The sequence below is a fragment of the Fonsecaea pedrosoi genome, assembly GCF_000835455.1.
Source record: "Fonsecaea pedrosoi CBS 271.37 unplaced genomic scaffold supercont1.1, whole genome shotgun sequence".
Lineage (NCBI taxonomy): Eukaryota > Fungi > Ascomycota > Eurotiomycetes > Chaetothyriales > Herpotrichiellaceae > Fonsecaea > Fonsecaea pedrosoi.
In genome coordinates, this window is record NW_013550615.1 from 2796321 (window position 1) to 2817458 (window position 21138).

General features: G+C 52.6%; 9 protein-coding genes across 9 annotated transcripts; 5 read left to right on the plus strand and 4 right to left on the minus strand.

The window, feature by feature from the left end:
* Positions 1-593: 593 nt before the first annotated feature.
* On the plus strand, positions 594-2125 carry Z517_01010 (uncharacterized protein; the record flags this gene model as incomplete). Its single annotated transcript, XM_013433972.1, has 2 exons — positions 594-1494; positions 1554-2125. 2 exons carry the CDS (start codon positions 594-596, stop codon positions 2123-2125), a joined length of 1473 nt encoding a protein of 490 aa, XP_013289426.1.
* Positions 2126-2659: 534 nt separating this feature from the next.
* Positions 2660-3402, plus strand: Z517_01011 (uncharacterized protein; the record flags this gene model as incomplete). Its single annotated transcript, XM_013433973.1, has 2 exons — positions 2660-2743; positions 3277-3402. 2 exons carry the CDS (start codon positions 2660-2662, stop codon positions 3400-3402), a joined length of 210 nt encoding a protein of 69 aa, XP_013289427.1.
* A 1505-nt stretch (positions 3403-4907) lies between these two features.
* Z517_01012 (uncharacterized protein) lies at positions 4908-6440 on the plus strand (the record flags this gene model as incomplete). The annotated part of the gene is made up of 1 exon (XM_013433974.1): positions 4908-6440. The coding sequence occupies one exon, from the start codon at positions 4908-4910 to the stop codon at positions 6438-6440; it is 1533 nt and encodes a 510-aa protein (XP_013289428.1).
* A 399-nt stretch (positions 6441-6839) lies between these two features.
* Z517_01013 (uncharacterized protein) lies at positions 6840-7744 on the minus strand (the record flags this gene model as incomplete). Its single annotated transcript, XM_013433975.1, has 4 exons — positions 6840-7232; positions 7284-7418; positions 7471-7499; positions 7561-7744. The coding sequence occupies 4 exons, from the start codon at positions 7742-7744 to the stop codon at positions 6840-6842; spliced, it is 741 nt and encodes a 246-aa protein (XP_013289429.1).
* A 1488-nt stretch (positions 7745-9232) lies between these two features.
* Z517_01014 (uncharacterized protein) lies at positions 9233-11113 on the plus strand (the record flags this gene model as incomplete). The annotated part of the gene is made up of 4 exons (XM_013433976.1): positions 9233-9583; positions 9635-9652; positions 9697-10027; positions 10074-11113. 4 exons carry the CDS (start codon positions 9233-9235, stop codon positions 11111-11113), a joined length of 1740 nt encoding a protein of 579 aa, XP_013289430.1.
* A 309-nt stretch (positions 11114-11422) lies between these two features.
* Positions 11423-13757, minus strand: Z517_01015 (uncharacterized protein; the record flags this gene model as incomplete). Its single annotated transcript, XM_013433977.1, has 2 exons — positions 11423-13639; positions 13704-13757. The coding sequence occupies 2 exons, from the start codon at positions 13755-13757 to the stop codon at positions 11423-11425; spliced, it is 2271 nt and encodes a 756-aa protein (XP_013289431.1).
* Positions 13758-14281: 524 nt separating this feature from the next.
* On the minus strand, positions 14282-14686 carry Z517_01016 (uncharacterized protein; the record flags this gene model as incomplete). Its single annotated transcript, XM_013433978.1, has 1 exon — positions 14282-14686. One exon carries the CDS (start codon positions 14684-14686, stop codon positions 14282-14284), a length of 405 nt encoding a protein of 134 aa, XP_013289432.1.
* Positions 14687-15684: 998 nt separating this feature from the next.
* Positions 15685-16659, minus strand: Z517_01017 (uncharacterized protein; the record flags this gene model as incomplete). The annotated part of the gene is made up of 1 exon (XM_013433979.1): positions 15685-16659. The coding sequence occupies one exon, from the start codon at positions 16657-16659 to the stop codon at positions 15685-15687; it is 975 nt and encodes a 324-aa protein (XP_013289433.1).
* A 626-nt stretch (positions 16660-17285) lies between these two features.
* On the plus strand, positions 17286-21074 carry Z517_01018 (uncharacterized protein; the record flags this gene model as incomplete). The annotated part of the gene is made up of 1 exon (XM_013433980.1): positions 17286-21074. The coding sequence occupies one exon, from the start codon at positions 17286-17288 to the stop codon at positions 21072-21074; it is 3789 nt and encodes a 1262-aa protein (XP_013289434.1).
* Between the last annotated feature and the right edge of the window lie 64 nt (positions 21075-21138).

Here is a 21138-nt window from a genome sequence, read left to right on the forward strand (position 1 = left end):
TTGTGGGGGTGGGACAGGCCCGCAGGGTGCAAATCGGCATAGGCATCTAGTGACACCCAGACAAGAAATACGGCCGCCGGGAGTGGGTAGCGAGTGGCATGTGAGTGGCATGTGCACCACCATGTGGTCAGATATTATTAAGGCTCCCAGGGCTCCTCGGCGCCTAGGGGAGTCCCCCACAACCTACTCCGTACAACCACTTCGCCTCCCTTTTACTGGTGGGCTAGGTATGGGTATTCATTCGTAAGTAAGCACTCTATTCGGCGCACTCTTGCCAGTTTTGTCGGCGGATTACCTACAATGTGGTAGACGCTGGGCCAAATCTTGAATCCATCTTGTCGTGCCCAGATTGCCTCTGTATCATAGCAATGATCTGCCCCTAATTGTTTTGCTAGGCCCGATGGCCTAGACTCTACTCGTATGCTTTGCCGAGGTTCGCCGTTCCATTCCCAGTCTTGCTGGGGAGACTCTAGCCGTTTTGTTCACGCAGCTCACCGACCAGGCATGTCCTCCGGCGCATATATTGCCATAACTCGCCTCCTATTGCCTTCTCTCCATCGCTACCTAGTCAACGCCCCGTACAACAATTCATCATGATTGCGGCCAACAACACTTTCGACGTCATCATTATTGGCGCCGGCATCAGCGGCATCAACTCTGCATACCGTCTTCAAGAAGGTCTCCCTGACTTCTCGTACGCCATCCTCGAAGCACGGGCCGAGATCGGTGGCACCTGGAGTTTGTTCAAATACCCTGGCATCAGATCTGATTCTGATCTACACACCTTTGGGTTCCCCTGGGATCCATGGAAGGAAGACCGTTCCATCGCTGATGCTGCTTCGATTCTGCGATATGTCAAGACTACTGCCGCCAAACATGGCATCGACAAAAACATCAAATACCACCACAAGGTCGAGTCGATGAATTGGTCAACTGAGAACCAACATTGGGAAGTTGAAGTCACCGTCGATGGCACCGAGAAGCGAAAGTACTACTCTCGATTCATCCTCCTGGGTACCGGCTACTATGACTATACTCAAGGGCTCAGCACCAAGATTCCTGGCATTGAGAACTTCAAGGGCACCGTTGTCCATCCTCAATTCTGGCCCGAGGAGCTCGACTATACAGACAAGAGAGTCGTCATTATCGGCAGTGGTGCCACCGCCGTCACCCTCTTGCCTGCCATGACCGAAAAGGCCAAGTCGGTGACGATGCTTCAACGATCGCCCAGCTATTTCCTGCCCGTCCCCCTGAGCGAGCCCATTGATGCTCTTATCAAGCGGGTATTCCCTGAAAAGTTCGCGTATCAACTCATCCGACTCAGATTCCTCCTCGTCGGCTTCTTGTTTTTTCAATTTTGTCGACTCTTCCCCAACAAGGGCCGATCCATCCTGCGTGATGCCACCCAAAAGGAGCTACCTGCCAATATTCCTTTCGACCCTCATTTTGTTCCTCGCTACAATCCCTGGGAGCAGAGAATGTGTATTACTCCTGGTGAGTTTCTACTAACCCGTCGAAAACCGTCCGCTGGGCAAATCGCTGATTTCTTCAAGGTGGCGATTTCTTCGCAGCGCTTCGCACTGGCAAAGCCGATGTCGTGACCGACACGATCGAAGACATGAGCGCCGGCGAGATCAAGCTCAAGTCAGGAGCGACTCTCCCTGCGGACATCATCGTCACCGCCACGGGTCTCAAAATCCAGTTCGGTGGTGGTGCTAATGTTACGGTCGATGGTGAGCCCTACCAGATGAACCAAAAGTTCATCTGGCGTGGTGCTTTGCTACAGGATCTACCAAACTTCACCTTCATCTTCGGCTACACGAATGCTAGCTGGACCCTGGGCGCCGATGCCACGGCACAGCTGTGGGTTCGTCTCCTCAAAGAGATGAAGGAAAAGAATATGACAAGTATGGTTCCGCGGATTGATGAAAAGGATCATATCAGTGAAGTGCCTCTCTTGAACCTGAACAGTAGCTACATCAAGGCAGCCCAAGAGGCCAATACATTGCCCAAAGGTGGCAATCGAGGACCGTGGGTGCCTAGGAGCTCGTACCTGCGAGACATCTGGCACGCGAAGTTTGGCGACATCCGGACGGGGTTGCAGTTTAACAGGATTTCAACCTAGACGAAAGATGGTCGTGAGGTGTCTTGTGGTTTCAAAAAGAAAGGGTGTTAACACGTTTGGTTTGGGTGTTGACCGTGGCGTTAGCTTCCTATTACTAGTAGTTGAAGAGCACGAAGAGGACTCTTATGAATTGAGACCCCTTGGATGGCCCAGCACACCTGGTGGCTGGCGTTCCAACATGCCTGGGTTTGCCATGCACGTGCCCTTTGTCATGTTATCGTAGGTGGGCCGGGTGTAAGATTTTCCTGCGCCGAAGCCCGCTGTTGCCGCCGGTTTGTTGGCCTATAATCTTCTCATGCTGTCCACCTTTTTCTTTTCGCCCGCAAACAAAATATTTCTGACCGCCCATTTTCTTTCTTCCACGTTCTCGGCCTGGCTCTTTCTCTCCCCCCGTCCTCTACTCTACTGTTTTCTCCTCCGGACCTAACGCAAAGTCAAGAGACGCTTTGACACCGCTCCACACTCCGGCCTAACCGACCGCGCAATACATATCGCTTCACGTCCACGTCCGACAAATAAAACCCTTCTCTCACGATGGGTAACGGAGCCAAGGCTGCCCAAAAAAGGGAGCGCAATACGAAAGATGCGAAGAAGGAACCAAACAGCCAGTTGAAGAAGGTATGTCTCGATTTGCTCGATTACTCAGTTCATGATCAGTGGTTCCTTGCTCTTGATTTCCACGTTTCGCCTCTTCAAACGTTGCCCACGCCAAAATTCGACAGGAGACTGTGGCTGTGACTTTGTGATGATGTGAGGAATGTCGATAAAGTCGGATTTGCTGGTGGTTGTGAGGAGGCCAAGTTCACTGTACGGCGGAACACCTCCTTTCGTGGGGTTTTGATCGGCTCCTCCGCTGTGTCGTTGTGACGGTATACTGGTGGGAAAGAATGTGAACTTGTGTTCTAGGGGAGTCTGATCTTGGCAGCCCTGCGGAATCCGGTCTCTCTGTCTCGATCTCTCGCCATAATACAGGGCCTTCCTGCAACGCTTTGCTGAAAGTCGTTCTTGGTTGTTGAAGACCATGTACACGAACCCTTCCTAATTATGATGCCCACATGCCATCCGCCTGTTATCCATATTGTACTAATCCGTGTTCTTACCCATCTGATTCAATCTGACTTGGCTTGCTGATGATACTGACAACAATACAGAATGCAGCGGCGCAAACCATCAAATGCAAAATTTGCTTTGCCACATTCCAGAGCACTTCGGCACGCAAAGGCCTGGAAGATCACGCCTCGAACAAACACAGCAAGAAATATGAAGAGTGTTTCTAGCCGACAGCATCAAATCAAATAGAGACTCACTGTGAGACATCGGTAATGGCAAGGCAGTGAATGGGACGCGCTCCGAGAAATGACACAAGTGGCTGGTGGATATTGAAATCGCCGTTGGAAACGAGCACGAATCGAAACGGGATGAAATGCTACGTGGCTTCTCTGCGATGCAACCAGACAAGAGCTGAGGAGAAAGGCTGACGCTGCGTTTGTTAGCGAGGGAGTTAGGGGTCGGGTTTGTGTTTACATCTATTCGGCGTCACCGGTTCCGAACCGACTATAGGGAGAAGCACAAACGAATATCGTCGTGGCCTTGTTTACGTGTCTTGGACTTTTCCTTATCTCGTTAGGGGCTCATCTGTTGTTGCAAGCTCCCAGATATCGCTTTGGCACCAAACCATTTGCAACAGCGTTCTTTCAGGGGATAGATACTCGACAACTAGTGGCTGCGCACCGCCCAAAGCACTTCGAAGCCGGGCTGAGGATGGATCTTTTCAATCGGCCATTGCGCTGAGAAGGAAGACAATAACACCTTTTTTTGTGGCTGCCCCAATCTCGACATTGCAACACAACTGACATCCGGAAACCAACGAAGTATCAGCAATGCTGTTCTGTTATCTTTCTATCAACACGCGTTACGTTCTGCACAATGCCGTGGTCAGCTTCCCCTGACAGATGGAGACTTTTGAAAGCGCTGTTCCTCGCAACACACACCTATGTACAGGTAGGTACACGCATATATCGTATATTATTGTTCGATATACGCTGGACCTCTCAAGTAAATTCCTCGGAGGATCAATGTTCCTAGGTATGTTTAGGCCCCAACTATTGAACACGAACCGAAGTATCACAGGCACAAGGACAAGACAGCCAGCATGTGCTTGTGCATGTGACAATTTTTGATATATTTTCCCTGTGGCACCTCCCCTCCAATGGTTAGTTCCCATTGAGTTCTTACTTTGGCTTGCGGCGGAGTTGAGCGTGCGTCCGTGACATTTGTTGGTGGTCTCGGGTTTTATACGCTCTCTATTATGCAACGACCGCTGCATTCCCAAAGGCTAGTGGTACGTCCATATCTCGATACGCCCTGTGACTCGCTCACTCACTCACCCGGATCGATACCTCTCTACCTACATACCTAGGTGTCTACATGAAATGTATCTATTTGTATGGCTCTGCTTTGACTTACTTGACTTGACCTGGACAAGGTTGGGGTTGGATTTATATGACTATCCGACTATCAACTAAACGAGGCGGTCTCGTACAAAGAGTACTTCGTGGAGATATATAACTCTATAACTCAAAGTGGTTTTCGCATTTGATCTCCTTGCGTTTCTTGCTGTCCGTCTACATATTGTACATAGCTAACAGAGTGAAAACTGCAAACTCCCGGACGCGGGTCAAACAGTCAGGCACCACGCATTGGTGACGCTGGTAACAGGCTCTGCAGCGTTCGCTTGTTGGAAGGAAGGCAAGTAACAGATTCAGAGCAAGCAGCGATTGCGATGAGCGGGAATCACCTGGACGAGAACAATGGTGTACTGGCGTCAGGGCCAGGACCAACCTCAAGCCTCAGGGAAGAAGGAGAGTCGGCAGCGCCACCAGCACTGCTTCATCGCTCGTTACAGGCACGACCCTATCAAGTCACCAAGGCCGAGGGGCTGTATCTGACCCTGTCCGATGGGCGGACCATCATAGACGCCTGCGGCGGCGCCGCGGTAGCGTGCCTGGGCCACGGCAACAAGGAAGTCCAACAAGCGGTCGCCCGCCAGATGAGCACGGGCGTCAGCTACATCCACTCGCTGACCTACACGACCGACGCGGCCGAGGACCTGGCGCACCACCTCATCAACGGGCCCCAGGGCGCGGGCCGCTTCGGGCTCGAGCGCGTGTACCTGGTCAACTCGGGGAGCGAGGCCATGGACGCGGCGCTGAAGCTGGCGAGGCAGTACTTTTTCGAGCTGGCCCAGAAGAGCCCGACGTCGCCGACAACCCCGACGCCGGTCAGATCACACTTTGTGAGCAGGAAGCAGAGCTACCACGGCACCACGGTCGGGGCCATGAACGTGAGCAGCAACCTGCCCCGCAAGGTCCCGTACGCGTGTTTCCAGCTGGACAACTTCAGCTGGGTCACGCCCGCGTACACGTACCAGTACTCGGACTGGCAACGGGGGGAGACCGAGACGGCGTTCGCACAGAGGCTGGTGGACGAGCTGGACGCGCATTTTGTCGCGATCGGGCCGGAGAAAGTCGTCGCCTTCGTCGCTGAGCCGCTCGTCGGCGCCACCAGCGGATGCACGCCCGCGCCCAGAGGCTACTTCAAGGGTGTCAGGCGCGTCTGCGACAAGTACGGCATCCTCCTGATCCTGGACGAGGTCATGAGCGGCATGGGCCGTACGGGGACCTTGTTCGCCTTTGAGCAGGAGGACGTGGTGCCGGACCTGGTCACCGTGGGCAAGGGGCTCGGCGGCGGCTACGCCCCCGTCGCGGGCGTCCTCATCCACAAGAAGGTCGTCGACGTCCTCCGCGCCGGCTCCAGCAGCTTCAACCACGGCCACACCTACCAGGCCCACCCGGTCGGCTGTGCCGCCGCGCTGGCCGTGCAGAAGATCCTGCGTCGCGACGGACTCGTCGAGAATGTCGCCCGCCTGCACGGGTTCCTGTACCCGCTCCTCGTCGACACGTTCGCCCCGGCAAAGTACGTCGGCGACATCCGCGGCCGCGGCCTGTTCTGGGGCATCGAGTTCGTCCGCGACAAGAGCACGCGCGAGTCCTTCCCGCCTCGGCTCTCCTTCGGCGCCCGCTTCCAGTCCGCCGTCTTTGACCTGGGCGTCGCCGTGTATCCGGGCTCGAGCACCGTCGACGGCAAGAAGGGCGACCATGCCATCCTCAGCCCGCCGTACAACGTGACGGAGGACGAGTTGCGGAAGATCGTCGCGGTCATGAAGACGGCGTATGACCGGCTGGAGAAGGAAGTGGATGCTGAGTCCTGGGTTGAGGACGACAAGGCTGCGAATGGATATGCAAAGGCATATTGAACTTCGAAGACAAACAAACAAAACTCGAGCGGGGTTTTCAACGATTAGAAGTTTGTCTTTCGAAGTATTACTATTACCCTGCGCTGCTGGCATTCACCACAAGGTCCGTCATCTCACTCATTCTTCCGAGCTCGAAAGGAGAAACTCCTCGATAATGTCAGACCGTGCGATTTCACACAAATCCCAGCCCCATTTTCTTGTCTTTAGTGCATCATTCTCCTGAAAATGCAAGTCATCGTAAAACTCATAGAACCCACCCTCTTGCAGGAATGCTACCTGATAAAACTCCAAAAGGTCGGACCGTTGATCCCTTGAAACCAATTCTTCGTAATGCATGCCATAGAATGATAAACCCCCCTCATTCGAGCGCCCTAAAACCCCAAAGAATTTTCGCATCCTCTATCGCACTGTTACTTCCGCATTACCCCTGCTCTGTGGCCGCTGAATATCTCCGAGCTCATTACCGGTCCCGCTTTGACCCCGTTTCCGTCCCGGGAGGAAATGGAAGTGGTGTTTGCCTTCCTCCTTGTTGGTCCCATTCGTGGTAATGGTTTCACCGTTTGAGTCGCCAAACCGGGACAGGAAACTCTTCTTCTTGGGCTCTTGTGGCTTGCTCGCTTCCTCATTCAATTTTACTTCCTCAAAGATCGGAGCCTCTGCGGTGGAGGGTCTCTCAAATGTAGTGCTGCTTAGTGTCGAGCGCGTGGGGAAGCGTGTCGCCGGTCGCGAATCTAGAGACGTGCGCGAAGTGAAGCTGTCGGCTTGAAGAATTGGGGAGCGGCCAGAAATATCCTGCGAAATCAGTCAGGCTGCTGTCAAGTTTATGTCAGGGTTGTAACCTACAAAAGATCTTCGGTATGACTCGAAAGATTCGCGAGAGATTGTGAACGCCTCGTTATCGTTGAAACACTGGCGATGGTTGGTGTTTGCAGAGGTCGGCGATTTGGCCCAAAAGGATGGTTTCTCAGTGGGCGAAGGCTGTTGCACAGTCAGCTCCTGTATTGTGATTTAACTCATTAGCATCTCATACCGGGAGATATTCACCGCTGTCGTTAACGGCTGTTCGTCGTTAGTTTCGGCACAACGTTTAATCTGGTGGGGGATGGGAAACGTCGCATACAACTCAATTTGAACTCGTTGGGCTCGACCGTCTTTTCCTTGATTCCCAGTGCTAATGATGGCTTGTCTCTGCTGTAAGGACTCTTGACATTGCCGTCAAAGGAATTGGGACGAATGTTCTCGTCATTGGTCTCAATGGGCGCAGTCGGGCGCTTCGAGGTGAAGGGCATGCGGAAGGGAGGCATGTTGAAGGACCAGGATTGTGTATGTGTCGTGAAAAGTCTACTGGAAAAAAAAAAGAATCGGTACGTGAGGGGATGGAATGCTTTATGTTATCACAGAGAAAATGTCGGGAGACAAGATGTATGAGAGGAAGAGGTGCGTACAAAAGAGATCATTGTCACGAGTGCCGATAGTATTGTTGTGGGTTGTGCCGCGGGCAGTGTTTAAAGAAATGCTGACCCCAAGAGCCAACAACCGGGTCCGAAGACGGGCAACAAAACAGTAAGGGTAACACCACGGCCAGCACCTGGGCAGTACGGAAAGGTGCCGGAAAGCCGGGAAGGGTTTCTTGCCTTCCATGGGCCCTGAAGGCATCTAGTAGGGTCCTGTAGGCAAAGTTACGCCACTGTAGCTGGGCATTGCTCAAGTGTCATTGGGCATCGTTTGGCGCCGATCATTAACCGGAGTAAGGGCCCCCCTCCCTGCGTAGGCCCTCAATCCAATGGGCATCCCCCGCACCCAATGGGCGATGCACCTGGCAGCTTTGTCAACTCCAGTCATCCACCCTGCATAGGCTTGTCGCATCGCACACCATAGATAGCATCTCAGCTTGTGTTTCGCCCATCACGTCCTTGAAGCAGTATTGGGTCTTATGCTTTGCATGCAGGTACAATAGAGGGCGCGAAAATTTTCTCATCAATGACAATGGATTTCTTTCTTACTGAAATCGAACTGGGTCAAGCCAAGCATAACTTTGATGATTCATCTCAGCAACTGTTTACCATTTAGGTACCACCCAGAGCACCCGGCATCAACGTCTACGTACAACGATGTCGATGAAGGGATCCTCCTCCACACTTTGCCATTCCTCAGCGAATCGTATGACGTCGATGAACAAGTCTCTGCCTTGAAAACTTGGAGAAATGCCCAAGTTCGGATGACGGCATGACGACTATTATCTGATCGCCCCTCGGCAAGCCGTATCAGCCTAGTGAGCCTCAGCCTCATTTCTGTTCCCCCTTCATCATTTGCTCTGTGTGGCTTTGGTCTCCTGGTCAACACTGTATCACAGCAGGGTACCTGCGTCTCGACGTGCACGCCATTGTGCAGATTGCCGTCCCCAGGACTCCTCTATACCTTGCGTTGCCGTGTCGCCGCGATGTCTTCATGTGATCTGTTTCCTGGTGACTATGGGAAGGGAAAGCTGTGGCATGCATGCAAGACGAGCGCTTCGTGCGTGTGATGCGGTCACAACTTCACAGGAGGAGGGTCTTCACAAATGAGCGTGTGAATACAATCAGACCATTGCATGACCAAGGCGGACGAATGCATGTTCATCCTGGTGGGTAGAGGGATGGTGAGTTTGATCTGTCCAATTCTTTCGCGCCACACAGTCCAGGTCTTCATTTGTTGAAAGACGGTCAGCGAACTTTTCAATATCTGGTCGACTGCACCCTTACCCTTTTCCTTCTCTCTCCTTCGATGCTACTAGTGGAAACTGCACATCGCAGATGGCCGCTGCTCGGTTTCGTGCACGGCTGGAGCAAGTGCTGCTGACTTCCTGCGTCACAACTACCACTGCGACCACAAAGTCCAAAGCACCTGGCACGTCAACACTTACATTCCCCTTGCCTCGAGTTTTCCTTCGAGCCATCATTAGCAGTTCGGCCGACCACATCGCAAACTGCTCTATCATTTCATTGGTGCTGGTCTCCATTGCTCTTCAGAAATGGGGTTCTTCCTGTTCATCATTCCTCGCCTTTAGCATTCCTACCATACCGTTCTCCGGCAACATGCTCGACCCCGTTCCGGAGGGCGCTGTTTTCTTCTTGGAGTGGCCAATGTGGGCCCGGTTAGCCCTTGTAAGAACGAACACGCGACATATCGAGGGACTTGGCTGACTCTTGTGCCAGATCTTAGGTGGTTTGCTTGTGCGTACCCTCGACTCCGTTTGAAATCCTGCTGACTTCTTTAGACGATCATCCTTACTACCGCCTTCGTTGTCAAGTTGAGAAATTGGGCACGGGACAGATCTCTGGAAAGAAGAGCACTAGAAGAACAGGCCGAACGAGGGGAGATGACATTGGTCAACTGCTTGGACGAAGATATACCTTTTGGCATCCGCGCGTTGATCGAAGATCCGGAGGTCGAAGGTGTATGGAACGCTCAAACGGCAACTTCTTTACATTTCGATCCAGCCAGGCCCCCCTCTTCCTCGCAGTTGGCAATCGAACCTATTCGATATTCGTCGATCTCTTCCACCTCGATATGCGATTCCACGGATTTAGGACTGACGCCACCGGACGGTGAGAGAAGTCACAATTGCCGCTACCTTTCACTGACGCTCAATAGTCCTTACACCACTCACGGACACCACAGCAGTTGCCGATACGTCAGCTGAATCTTCCTCTTCGAAGAAAGGAAAGACTATTGTCATAAGCTACAATGGTCCATATCTCCGCGCGGAAGCTGCCGACGTCGTGCCAGGTCTGTCAATTTCCGAGTTTGTCCTCAACGCGGACTTTACTGATGATGGTTACACAGATGTTGTTTCTTCCATGATAAAGGACGAAACGAGTCCTCTATCCTCCAAATTGCAGCTTCGTCCCGTTACCAACCTACCGTCACCAGGAACGCGGAAATTTGTCATTGGTAACAGGCAGAGAAACACTCAGGGACACCAAAGGCCTGAAGTTCGGTCTGATCTCAACCCTCTCGAGCGCATGGAAGCCCATAGGCGCTTCCACGCTGCCGAAAGTGGACAACTCCTCCCCAGGAACCGCCGGCATACTGACATGGCTCTGACGCCAGCGTTGGCCTCGTCTCTTTCAGATAGCGAGGACAGTGATGACTCAGCGTCCCGTACTCTATCATGGCCGGCTCGAAACGGCAGTCTGAATCTCGGCAAGCAGTTTTCTCGCAGGGCGAAAAGGATGGAAGGACCGAGGCCGGTGCCCTTCCGCGCGTTCGTCGATGCCTTGCCCACCGCAAAACCCCCTCCTTCGGCATGGACGGATAAGACCCAGGCCAGAGTCGACGCAAAAATCCTCCCTTCCGCGAAAACCAGTGAAACCGCATCCAACACGTCTCGGCATACTCCGAGCTCTTCTAGAAGTTCGACATCTGCGACAGCAACGACGTCACCCACGGGTTCGCTCTCGATTGCGAATACTCGATCACGGAAAATCAATGATGGATTTGAAGTACTACCTGCCGGCACACTGGAGAAGGGACCAAAGGTCAAGGATTTTGGGACTCGACATGAGGACTTGGACATGAGGAAGAAGCCTAAGAAGCTGAGGAAACGGTCCCACTCGGATTCTGGAAGTCGTCGAAGTTCGACAGAAAGTGGGAGACGCAGTAGTGACACCTTCCGTTTGCCAATTTTCTGAGTTTGTGGGACTTTGCAAGCCGTGTTGGAATAGGGTTCTTATAGCTTTGGATCTGCATGGCTTTACGAGGCTATCCGTTCGTTGTTCAGTGGCAATCCCGTCCGCAGCGGACGTTCGTTGGCATACCTCGACTGTCTTGGGAAATGGTTGTCCGACATGGCTTAAGCACAACACACGAGGCTCCCATAGAGCAAGCACTGACCTATCATTGTTTGTCCACCGTAATGATAATAATGATCATGCCTTCACAGAGGTTCGCTGCCGCGAATGATCGTCTATCTAAAATTGCCCGCAAAAGCGTCCACCAATCTATTTGCGCCAGTTTTTACGGAGAGCTTCAAATCTTCTTATGTCCTCTACGCCAACACTCCGCCTCACTTCGGTTTTCGCATGCAGGAAGTCCTCTGTGATTATAGTGTTGGGGCCCCCCGAGGATTTGATACGGCGCACGGCGGCCAAGCCAGCCCTTCTCAACAAGGACTCCAGGTCTGCACCGCTGAACCCGTCACATTCTCTAGCAATAGTGGCCAATGATTCGTCAAACATCAAGCCGTTGACCTTCTTGCACAGGGTCCTCAGGATCTCCACCCGTCCCTCGGCGTCAGGCAGGCCCACGTACAAGAACATGTCCAATCTCCCCGGTCGGAGCATGGCCGGGTCGATGATGTCGGGCCGGTTCGTGGCTGCGATGAAGTAGATGCCCTCGCGGGAGTGGCCGACGCCGTCGAGCTCGGCGAGCAAGGTGTTGACGACGCGGGCCGAGGCCTCGGAGCCGCCGCCCACGCCGCCGTCGCGCGTGGGGACCAGGGCGTCGAGTTCGTCGAAGAAGACGATGACGGGGACGCTCGAGCGCGCGCGCGTGAAGACCTGGCGCACGGCCCGCTCCGACTCGCCGAGGTACTTGTTCAGGAGCTCGGGGCCCTTGACGCTGATGAAGTTGGCGTGGCTGGCGTTGGCGCAGGCCTTGGCCAGCAGCGTCTTCCCGCAACCCGGCGGACCCCAGAGGAGGGTACCCGACCAGGCGGGGAGGCCTAGGTTGGTGTAGACGGCCGGGTCGAGGATGGGGGAAATCACCGTCTCGTTCAGCTCCCTGATGTGGTCGTCCAGGGCGCCGATGGACGAGAATGTCGTCGAGGGGATCGTGGCGAACCCTTCTCTCAAGGCAGAGGGCTGGATCTTCGGGAGTGCGGTCAGAAAGTCCTCAAAAGTGACGAGGAGGGTTTCGTCGGCCTCGGACGATGATGATTGGCCTTTGATATACTTGACAAGTCGGCGGAGGGATTTGATGCTCTCTGCATCGGGATGCTTGTCGAGGTGGTTGTCACCGTCACCGTCGCCGTCCACGTCCATGATGTACTTGTCAGAGTTTGCCTGGAGGACGTCTAGATAGCGCTCCATGGCCGTCGCCGAAGCTGTCAGTACAAGGTCATTCAAGTCGGCGCCGACAAATCCCGGTGTGCGTTTGGCAAGGACGTCGAGGTCAACGTTATCGGCCATCTTCATGCCCTTGGTCAAAGCCTCGAGAATTCTTGCGCGATCAGGCTCGGTGGGTACTCTCATATTGATCTCTTTGTCGAAGCGGCCTCCTCTTCGCAGAGCTGCGTCGAGCGTATCCAATCGGTTCGTCGCGGCCAGGACGATCACTGGTTTGCCATCCGTCTTCTCCAGCGTCAGATCGTCCATGCAGACGGACAGCTGCGCGACAATTCGTTTCTCCATCTCCCGTTGGGCGGTCTCTCGTTTTTGAGCAATGGCATCAATTTCGTCAATGAACAGTAAGCAGGGGGCACAACTCTTTGCTTCATCAAAGAGGTCTCTCAGAGCTTTCTCACTTTCACCCGACATGCCAGACACGATGCTGGTGGCCGAAACAGAAATGAAATTCACCCCGAGCTCTGCGGCCAATGCGTTGGCTATCATCGTCTTACCACACCCTGGGGGTCCGTGCAAGAGGATGCCGCGAGGTGGTTGCACCTTGTTAGAGGCGTAAATCTCCGGTTTACTCATGGGGATAACGAGTAGTCGTCTCAGTTCCTGGATCACCGGGGTCACACCGCCCAAGGACTCCAGCGAGACGTGTGTCGGTGGTGACCTGTCGACCGAGACATTGGCAGCTCGACGCTTCTTAGGGCGGGGTTCGCCATTCGTGAGGCGTTGCGCAGTGGCGAGTTGAGGGGATTCCATAGTGGGAGTCGGTGCTGGCTTCGTCGTAGAGGCAACTGGCACAATCGAAGTTGACCAGGCACTGACGATGCTCTTGTTCAATTTATTTGACAAAGGTTTGTGTGTCTGCCGCGGCTCTTCCTCTTCAACAGCCACGAAGTCTTCGGAACCAGATTCTTGATCCTGCTGGATGGTTTCGAGCACTCGCTGGATGCTGTCCTCGAGTAATTTTTTCGGTCTCCGGTTCAGGCTTGAATTGGACGCTCGGATCTCGTCGTATACGACAGCGAAGGACAAGGAGGTACTCTGAGCGTCTCCGTACTGCGCACGATCATCAATGATTTTGCGGACAACTTGATAAACCTGCCGACACCGTGGTGAGCACAAAATTTCGGCGTGTAAAAATGGAGGGACAGCCCCAGCATACCTCTCTATCCAATCCCTGGCCTAATGTTTGACGACGTCGACCTGCTCGAGCCATGCCGCTCAAGAAGGCGGCGATTCCAGAACTTGTTCAAAAATGTGGTATATTCAGTGGGCGCATTTTCACGAGTTTTTGTCTCGTCGCCTCCCCGGATTTGAGCCTCGCTTAGTCTCGAAAATTTCCGGCGGATCATTCACTCTACGAAGCGCAGTGCCGACTATGCGAGTTGTATGAAGAAGCATAAACATTGAGGATCAGTACAATACCAGACAGGGTGGTTTTATGCAAGTCAACTATGTTACCCGTTGTCCATGTCAATTACTCTAGAACTATTCAAGAGTGACATGTAATACAAAGCAAGTACCCCAATTCTGCTTTGGTTCAAGAGAAGGGCGCATCCCAGATGTCTTCATATTGGTGTCCGTACTCGTACTTTAGTCGCCTTGAGTGCCCATCGTCCTGCCATGTCACATGAGAATAGCCCTTGTCCAGCTACTATGACCCAAGAGCTGGGCGCCTCTTCACGCAGACCGCTGTTGGATTGATTGCCACACTTCTGGCGCCTCAGAGGAATAAGCACACTATTGCTTCTTCTCATCCGTCTTGCGTGAGAAGCCCAGGTCTCCCAAGTGTGTGTGACTGAAGCTGGTCCCGTACTTCAGCCCATAGCCCAGCATACGGTCCATGCCGATGTGCGCGAGCCAGCTCAAAGCTAGTCCAGTGATGGTCTTGTTGTCTCGTGCCAATCCAAAGCATAGAAGAAGTATAGGAGGCGTTTCCGTGTGGAAGGTGTTGTACAAGACAGCGCCGGCTGAGGTGTTGGCGAGATATCCAGCCATGCCCAGATCTGGGGTCAACAGGAGGGCGGCAAAAGTCCACCAAGACTGTCCGGAACGTGAATAGGCCCAGATGGTGGAACCGAATATGCAAGCACCTTCGAGCTGCAGGAGCCTTCGTGGCCAAGTCTTGACAAAGCCGTCGTTCATGATGCAGGGGCTGGTACCCTGGAGGAATCGTCTCAAGGTCGCAAGGGAGCTGTGGGCAGGATGGAGGTGCAGAGGCTACAGTATACAAGTATTCCGTATTATAGCATTTGCCCAATAATGACGAACAGGCGAAGCTTATAAATACCCAAAAGCATCGCTTGGCGCTATCAATGCAATGCCCATTCTCCACAAGACAGTCTCCTGCGACCACGGCTGGCATGGTTTACTAGGTGACATTGGCTCCGTTTTTGTGCAGATGGCGCTCCCGTGCACTCTGTGGCTTGCTATAGTACGACATATGGTGCATACGAGTACGAATACGAGTTCACACTCGTATGAGTACCGCGTACCTCCGGACGAGATACTCGTGCACCAAGCCATCCCAGACACACTTTGCTGCTTCCGGGTATGGATTGGTGCTTGAAGGCGCTTGTTGACATATCATCTATCCACTAAATCTGCTGGTGGGGGGCCTTCTTCGGCCCAAGTCGATAGTTGTTCCTCAGCCTGGTTGCCGTTTAACCACTTCTCCCTCCTCTTTCTTCTCTATTGCCTCCAGCACGCCGACTGATCGTTCCGTCTGCTTTCGTCGGGTATCGCTCCGTCTAGGAAGGTTGCGGCCTTCACCGAGGCCACTGTCACTGCGCAGTTGCTCGATTCCAGCTCCCTTCCCTCGGTTGCGACGTCCATTGCGAGCGAATTTAGCCCAAAATCAGGCTCCCACGTCAGGACAGATGGTTCTATCCCGATCCTTCAAACCGACGACCACCGGTGACAGCTCGAGCGCAATCATTAGTACATCCACAACCACGAATCGAGGTTTATCCACCCGTACTGGCTCTTCCGTTCTGGATCCAGCTTAAGCTCCCTTCGGGCGCAATAACTGGAGTCGGGGCTGTCCGTTTTCCTTATTACTCCCCAGGCCATAAGCCAAGATAAGTAAGACCTGCCGCGAGCTCACCCTCTTTAGGACGATGCCGTCCTATATTCATTATTAGTTAGTCTCCCTCCTCCCCTCCCCCTCCTCCCCTCAAGCTCACTGCCGACGGAAACAACTCCATTTGAGCACCGAGACGACTAAACAGCTCAAATTCCATTCTTTCACCTGACTTCGGACCCCGAAGTATCTCACCAACAATATCAGAACCAGGCGGGAGGTCATGTTCGAAGCGCGGCTCTCCAGCACCCCTCATGTTCGCCAGGACAGCCTGTCTGAAATGCCATCGTAGAAGCGGATCAGTAGGCGCGTTAGGGCGAGTAAATAACTCCCGATTGAGATGCTTGCCTTCAATATTAAACGCTGTAGGCTGAAAGGCTACAATCTTGTAGTTGTCATCCGGATTAATCGAGATAGAGTATGAATCGAATAGTTGATGTATATGGGAGTTGAGTAACATTCCATTCTGAACTGAGTTAATAGACCCCCCTTGTATTGGTTGACTTGTAATCCATCGGCCGTAATTCTGTTTAATCCAGTTACCTTCGTAGGCGAGTGGAAAAATATGCGTAGCTTCGAAGCCACTCCAGAAGTAGATATCGTTTATTGTAGGTACAGGCCATCCGGATATAATACATTGACGATCTCGTAAACGAATAGCCTCGGCGAAGGCGGTAACACGACTTCCGGTAGCTCGGCTAATTGTTCGGACGAGCCATGGCTCATCATTAAGTCGAAAAGAACTTGTAGTAACAATGTAATATTGTCCAGGTTGAAGTGGATGGTCGTCTTTCTCAATCCTCGTTTCGTTCTCATTTTGTAGGAAGAAAGGGCCATCGAACATAACGATGATCTCTATCATTGCATAGAAGTTGGCATTTGTGACACCGGGTCGGGCGATTAGGCCGCCAATTACGGTAGTAGGATCATTTAAGTCGTAGATATGGACATTTCGCCCCGCTGAGCGATCGGGTGGAGGCATGGTATTTTGCGGCGGAGAGGTAAACGTTTTCGGGGGGGAGGACGAGGACGCCATGATGGAAGCCTGGGACGTAAAAGTTGCATTAGAATGGCAACTGGTAGATGGTAGGTGGCAGGTGCAGACTTATAATTAACAGAGGTTGCAAGAGGTTCGGAGTCGATGGGAAGGAGGAAGGAAAGCCTGGCGTACGTGAGCTCGAAGCAGTTTTTTGACTTCTCTTTAGCTGCGAAGCAGAGGGTGTCCAGGCAGCAGCGCAGCCACTACCGGAGCGAGTGCCAAGGCTAGTGAGGCTCAGACGAGATCCGCAGTCCGGGGAAGAAAGAATTAATTACATGTTGGGGCTGGTGAGGCGAAGGCCAGGCACGCAGGCTCTCGGTGCTAGACTCCGACCCACACTGGCTTGCAGCAGGCAGGGCTCTTGACACCTTAACAGGGCTGACAAACGAGGCATGTGGCATTTCAACTGCTCTTACATTTTCTCACTGTGCTGTCTACGCTCCTCAAAGATAACCGCTAGATATAACTCAGACGCTGTTGTTGACGCCTTTTAACAAGCCACTTTCCCACATGTTAATTCCCGTCAGCCTCTGCTGACAAGCCCGTTTCAACCTCCATGCGCATAGCGGACGGCTCGATGATTCGATGATTCGCACTGCTATCTTTAGGCCCATCGTGCCTGGATGCCCGTCCTGAACCCTTTCCTGCGCGCGCTCTTTCAGAGTAGTGTGCTAGGTCATGCGCTCCCCGCCCAGAACTACGTCCTTCTCGTCCCTACGACCGAATCCCTCTTTTACGGCCAGGATCGCGAAACCAACAAGAGGTACGCCGACCATGTCGAAGACGAAGATTTCCTTGGGAGCCACATCCTCCGAATCATCCCTGCGACGGCGGAGAAGGATGGGAATGTCCGTGACACTCGTGGCAAGGCAAAAAACTACTCAACCGTTAATGGGCGCACGGTGATTCTGAAGGAGAACACCGTGTATAGTAACAAGGGATTCAAACATCTGAATCAGGCGACTCTTTTGAGCGACTTGCTGTACTATTCGCCAGGAAATGACATGCAACAATGGCTTGTCTACTACATATCGAAACCTCTGACTGGGCTGTTCGAGGCATTGCCCATCAAACCGGCCATCATCGGGGAGACCAGAATCAACCATGCAATACCTGGCTCCTCGTCCTCATCATCTGAGCCCCCCACACCGAGAAAGAAAGACATCAAGACCTTTGGACAACTATTGGAAAACTTTCCTATGATACAGCGACAGATGCAACCCGGACTAGAAAGATTGTTTAACGAGTTCAGCAAGGAATTAGGAAAGCCTCTCCCACCGCCACCCTCGCGCAGTCCAACACCCAGTACTTTAGATGGGACAACTCAAGCTTCGGAAACCGGGTCTGTCAGATCGAACGGGTCAGTTAAGTTGCCGTTCAACTCTCCCGCCTATTTCGAGGATGAGGAAGATCTTATGCGAACAGCTCTGGAGACTGCTGTCACAGCTGCGATCGATTTGTTCCAAGGCGTCGACAAGCAGCAGCTTTCCTACTTGGGTGCCACAACCGATCTGACAGGTCCTGATGTGGAGAAATTGATCGAGCGTTACGTGGCAGAATATGTCCATCCTACCTTATTATTCCCGCGCCTGTGTTCATTTCATAAGGCGCAAGATCAAGAACTTGATAGGCGGATACGACAGATGGATTGTTTAGACGTCTCTCAGGTTGGCATAGTCCTCGAAGACTGTAGAAAGGGCAAAAGAGACCTCATCAACCGGGTCAACCGTGGTGTCGTGGTGTTTCGAAGGATGGGCGTTGCCGGGAGTCCTCAAGAAATGCTCGACATCCTTCTCGAGACCCAAAAAGTGGTGTCGGAGCCACAAGGCATCTCAGACGAAGAAAAAAGGGCTGTGGCTGCAATGACAATAAACGCAGATATTCTGGTGTCCATGCTCCTCCTAGTGGTTGTCCGCGCCTCCGTTAGGCATCTTCAGGCAAGATTGTCCTATATGCAGCGCTTCATCTATATTGACGACGTCGAAAGTGGCGAAATCGGATATTCTCTGAGTACATTGGAGGCTGTCCTGACATATCTCGCAAGAGATGCTGTTGGTTTGCGAAAGGCATCAAAGCAAAATCAATGGCTGTGGAAAGCCGTAAAATCCGGAAACATTGATGAAGTCAAATCAATATTCGAAGAGTCGGCTATCCTATCAGACGACCTCGTCGATGAACCTGCAGAGATCCCATTGTCCAGAGCAACAACAGCATCAGCCAAATCGTCCGAATCATGTCCGAGAGTGACGTTATCGCGAACTTCGTCGAGTGAGGGTGGCCTGTCACACGTATTCCCTTTTCAGGCAGTAGAGCGAAAGAATTTGCTACCCAAGCAGAAGAAGAAGGTGCAAATGGCAGCTAGGAGCATGTCAGTCTCATCAGCGTATTCACAATCCTCTCGGGCCGCAACAATTGAGACATCGCTGAGCGGGATTGAGGGCGACACGTCTGTGCAGAGTCTGGCTCAAACACAGGATGCTGCGGGAAATTCGGTCCTGATGATGGCAGTCGAAAACCAGCGATCAGAATGCCTTCGATATCTGTTGAGTCTTACAGAATATTACAGTACTGAAGCAGTGTTGTCAGATGTAACACAGGAAGGGGCAACATTACTGAGCGCCGCAGTACAGTTGGCCAACATGGATTTGGTTGATATCATCCTCGGCTATGCCGAACAACACGCCGACGAGCAAGTATTCCGCGAATATCTATCTATAAAGGACTCTCGAGGACGGAGTGTGGCACACTACCTGTTCAATACTCCTCAGCTGATCAAGAGACTCGCAAATGTCCTTCCGTGGCGGCAAAAGGATAGAATCGGCCATACCCCTTTGTTTGCGATTTGCCGAACTTATGACCACCCTGACTATAGCAGCATGGTTTCCGAAGCCCTGACCGCTGCAAAGGAAGCTCAACACGAAGGGGGTCCACTCCGTGTGGAAGACCACATAGACAACAAGGGCAACTCCTTGCTGCATATCGTCAATGATGCCGCCATCCTCCAACGGATCCTACAAACTTGCGAAGTTGATCTGAATGCCATGAACGACAAGAAATTTACCCCCTTGATGCTGGCAAGCAAGTACGGGAGAGTAGACATGGTTCGAATTTTCCTGAGCGACCCACGAATAGATTTGCATCTACGGGAGTCTCGTGGGCTGACTGCTGTGGAACTGGCGAAAGATGACGAGGTGCGGAATCGGATTGACGACTTGACCTTGTTCTCGCCTTCCAATACAGCCGATGCTACGGGACGGATTACAGCAATTGTCCGGTCATTCTTCGTCGAGGATGGTTCAACAAGATTTATTCTCAAGTCGGGAGCTCCAAACCCTGCGGTCTCAAGCACAACCTATACCATCACCACAAGCCGGCGCTCCTTACAAGACTTCGAAAACCTGGCAAAATGGCTCTTGATGGATTTTCCAGCGTCATACATGCCGACGGTGCTAGCCTCGAACTTCCGTAATCCATTCCAGCTACACTCCCGACCATCCCGTGCCGCGTTGTATGATATACAAACCAATCTCGACCGGTTCCTGAAAATTCTATTGAAACATCCTACTTTCTCCACGCACGAAATGCTCTGGGAATTCTTCCTCGTCCCAGATATGCAGCAAGAACAGACAGCGGACCGAGCCCGCCTGAAGGCAGAACTGATACAAGAAAAGATTAACGATGAATATGACCCTCTCATATCTCGGGCAGACATGATTGCTGTGGACGGTCTGGTTTCTCATTCGAGAGACATTGTACGGAAAATCAACATCTGCACCAGATCGTCCATCCGGAAGGGTCATGCTTATGTTCAAGCACAGGCGGATTTTGCAGAGGCGCTGAGCTTATGTTCGGTGGCATTTGCAACGATGGGAACACCTGCAGCGACACTTTCGAAGATGCACGTTGACGCTTTTTTGAAATTTGCGGCTTTGATGCATTCCGAGCCGGCGAGTTCTCCTCTGCAGAACTACATTTGCAGTTTGTCCTCGTTTCAATCGACAGTTGCGGCTGTGCAATCCGCACTACTGAAGCCGAGCGCATTGATTGACCGGATTACGGCCGCCCAAAGAGCGATGGAGAAGGATAAGTCAAACTTGGCGAATAACTCGACTCCTAGAAAAGGAGTCTTAAAGAATCTCAATCTGCCTTTTCCGGGCACGGAAGAATCACGTATAAAGGTTGTTAAAGATACGGAGAAGAAGATCTTGGAGAGAGGATTGGAGATTGAGAAATTGGGCCGAGAACTGAGATATTCTCAGGAGGTGGTTGTTGGAGAGCTGGCCGGTTGGACAACCTGGAGGCAAGAAATGGGCCGCGGAGAGATGAAGAGGCTTGCTCGAGGGATTGTGGTCCGGGAGCAGGAACGGCTGAAGGCTATGGAAAGAGTCCTCAGAGCATTGAAGGGGAGCTGATTGATAGCCATGTTTGGATCCCGAGACCTGCAAAGCATCGGCGGCTTCAAGGTACAGGGAGGAC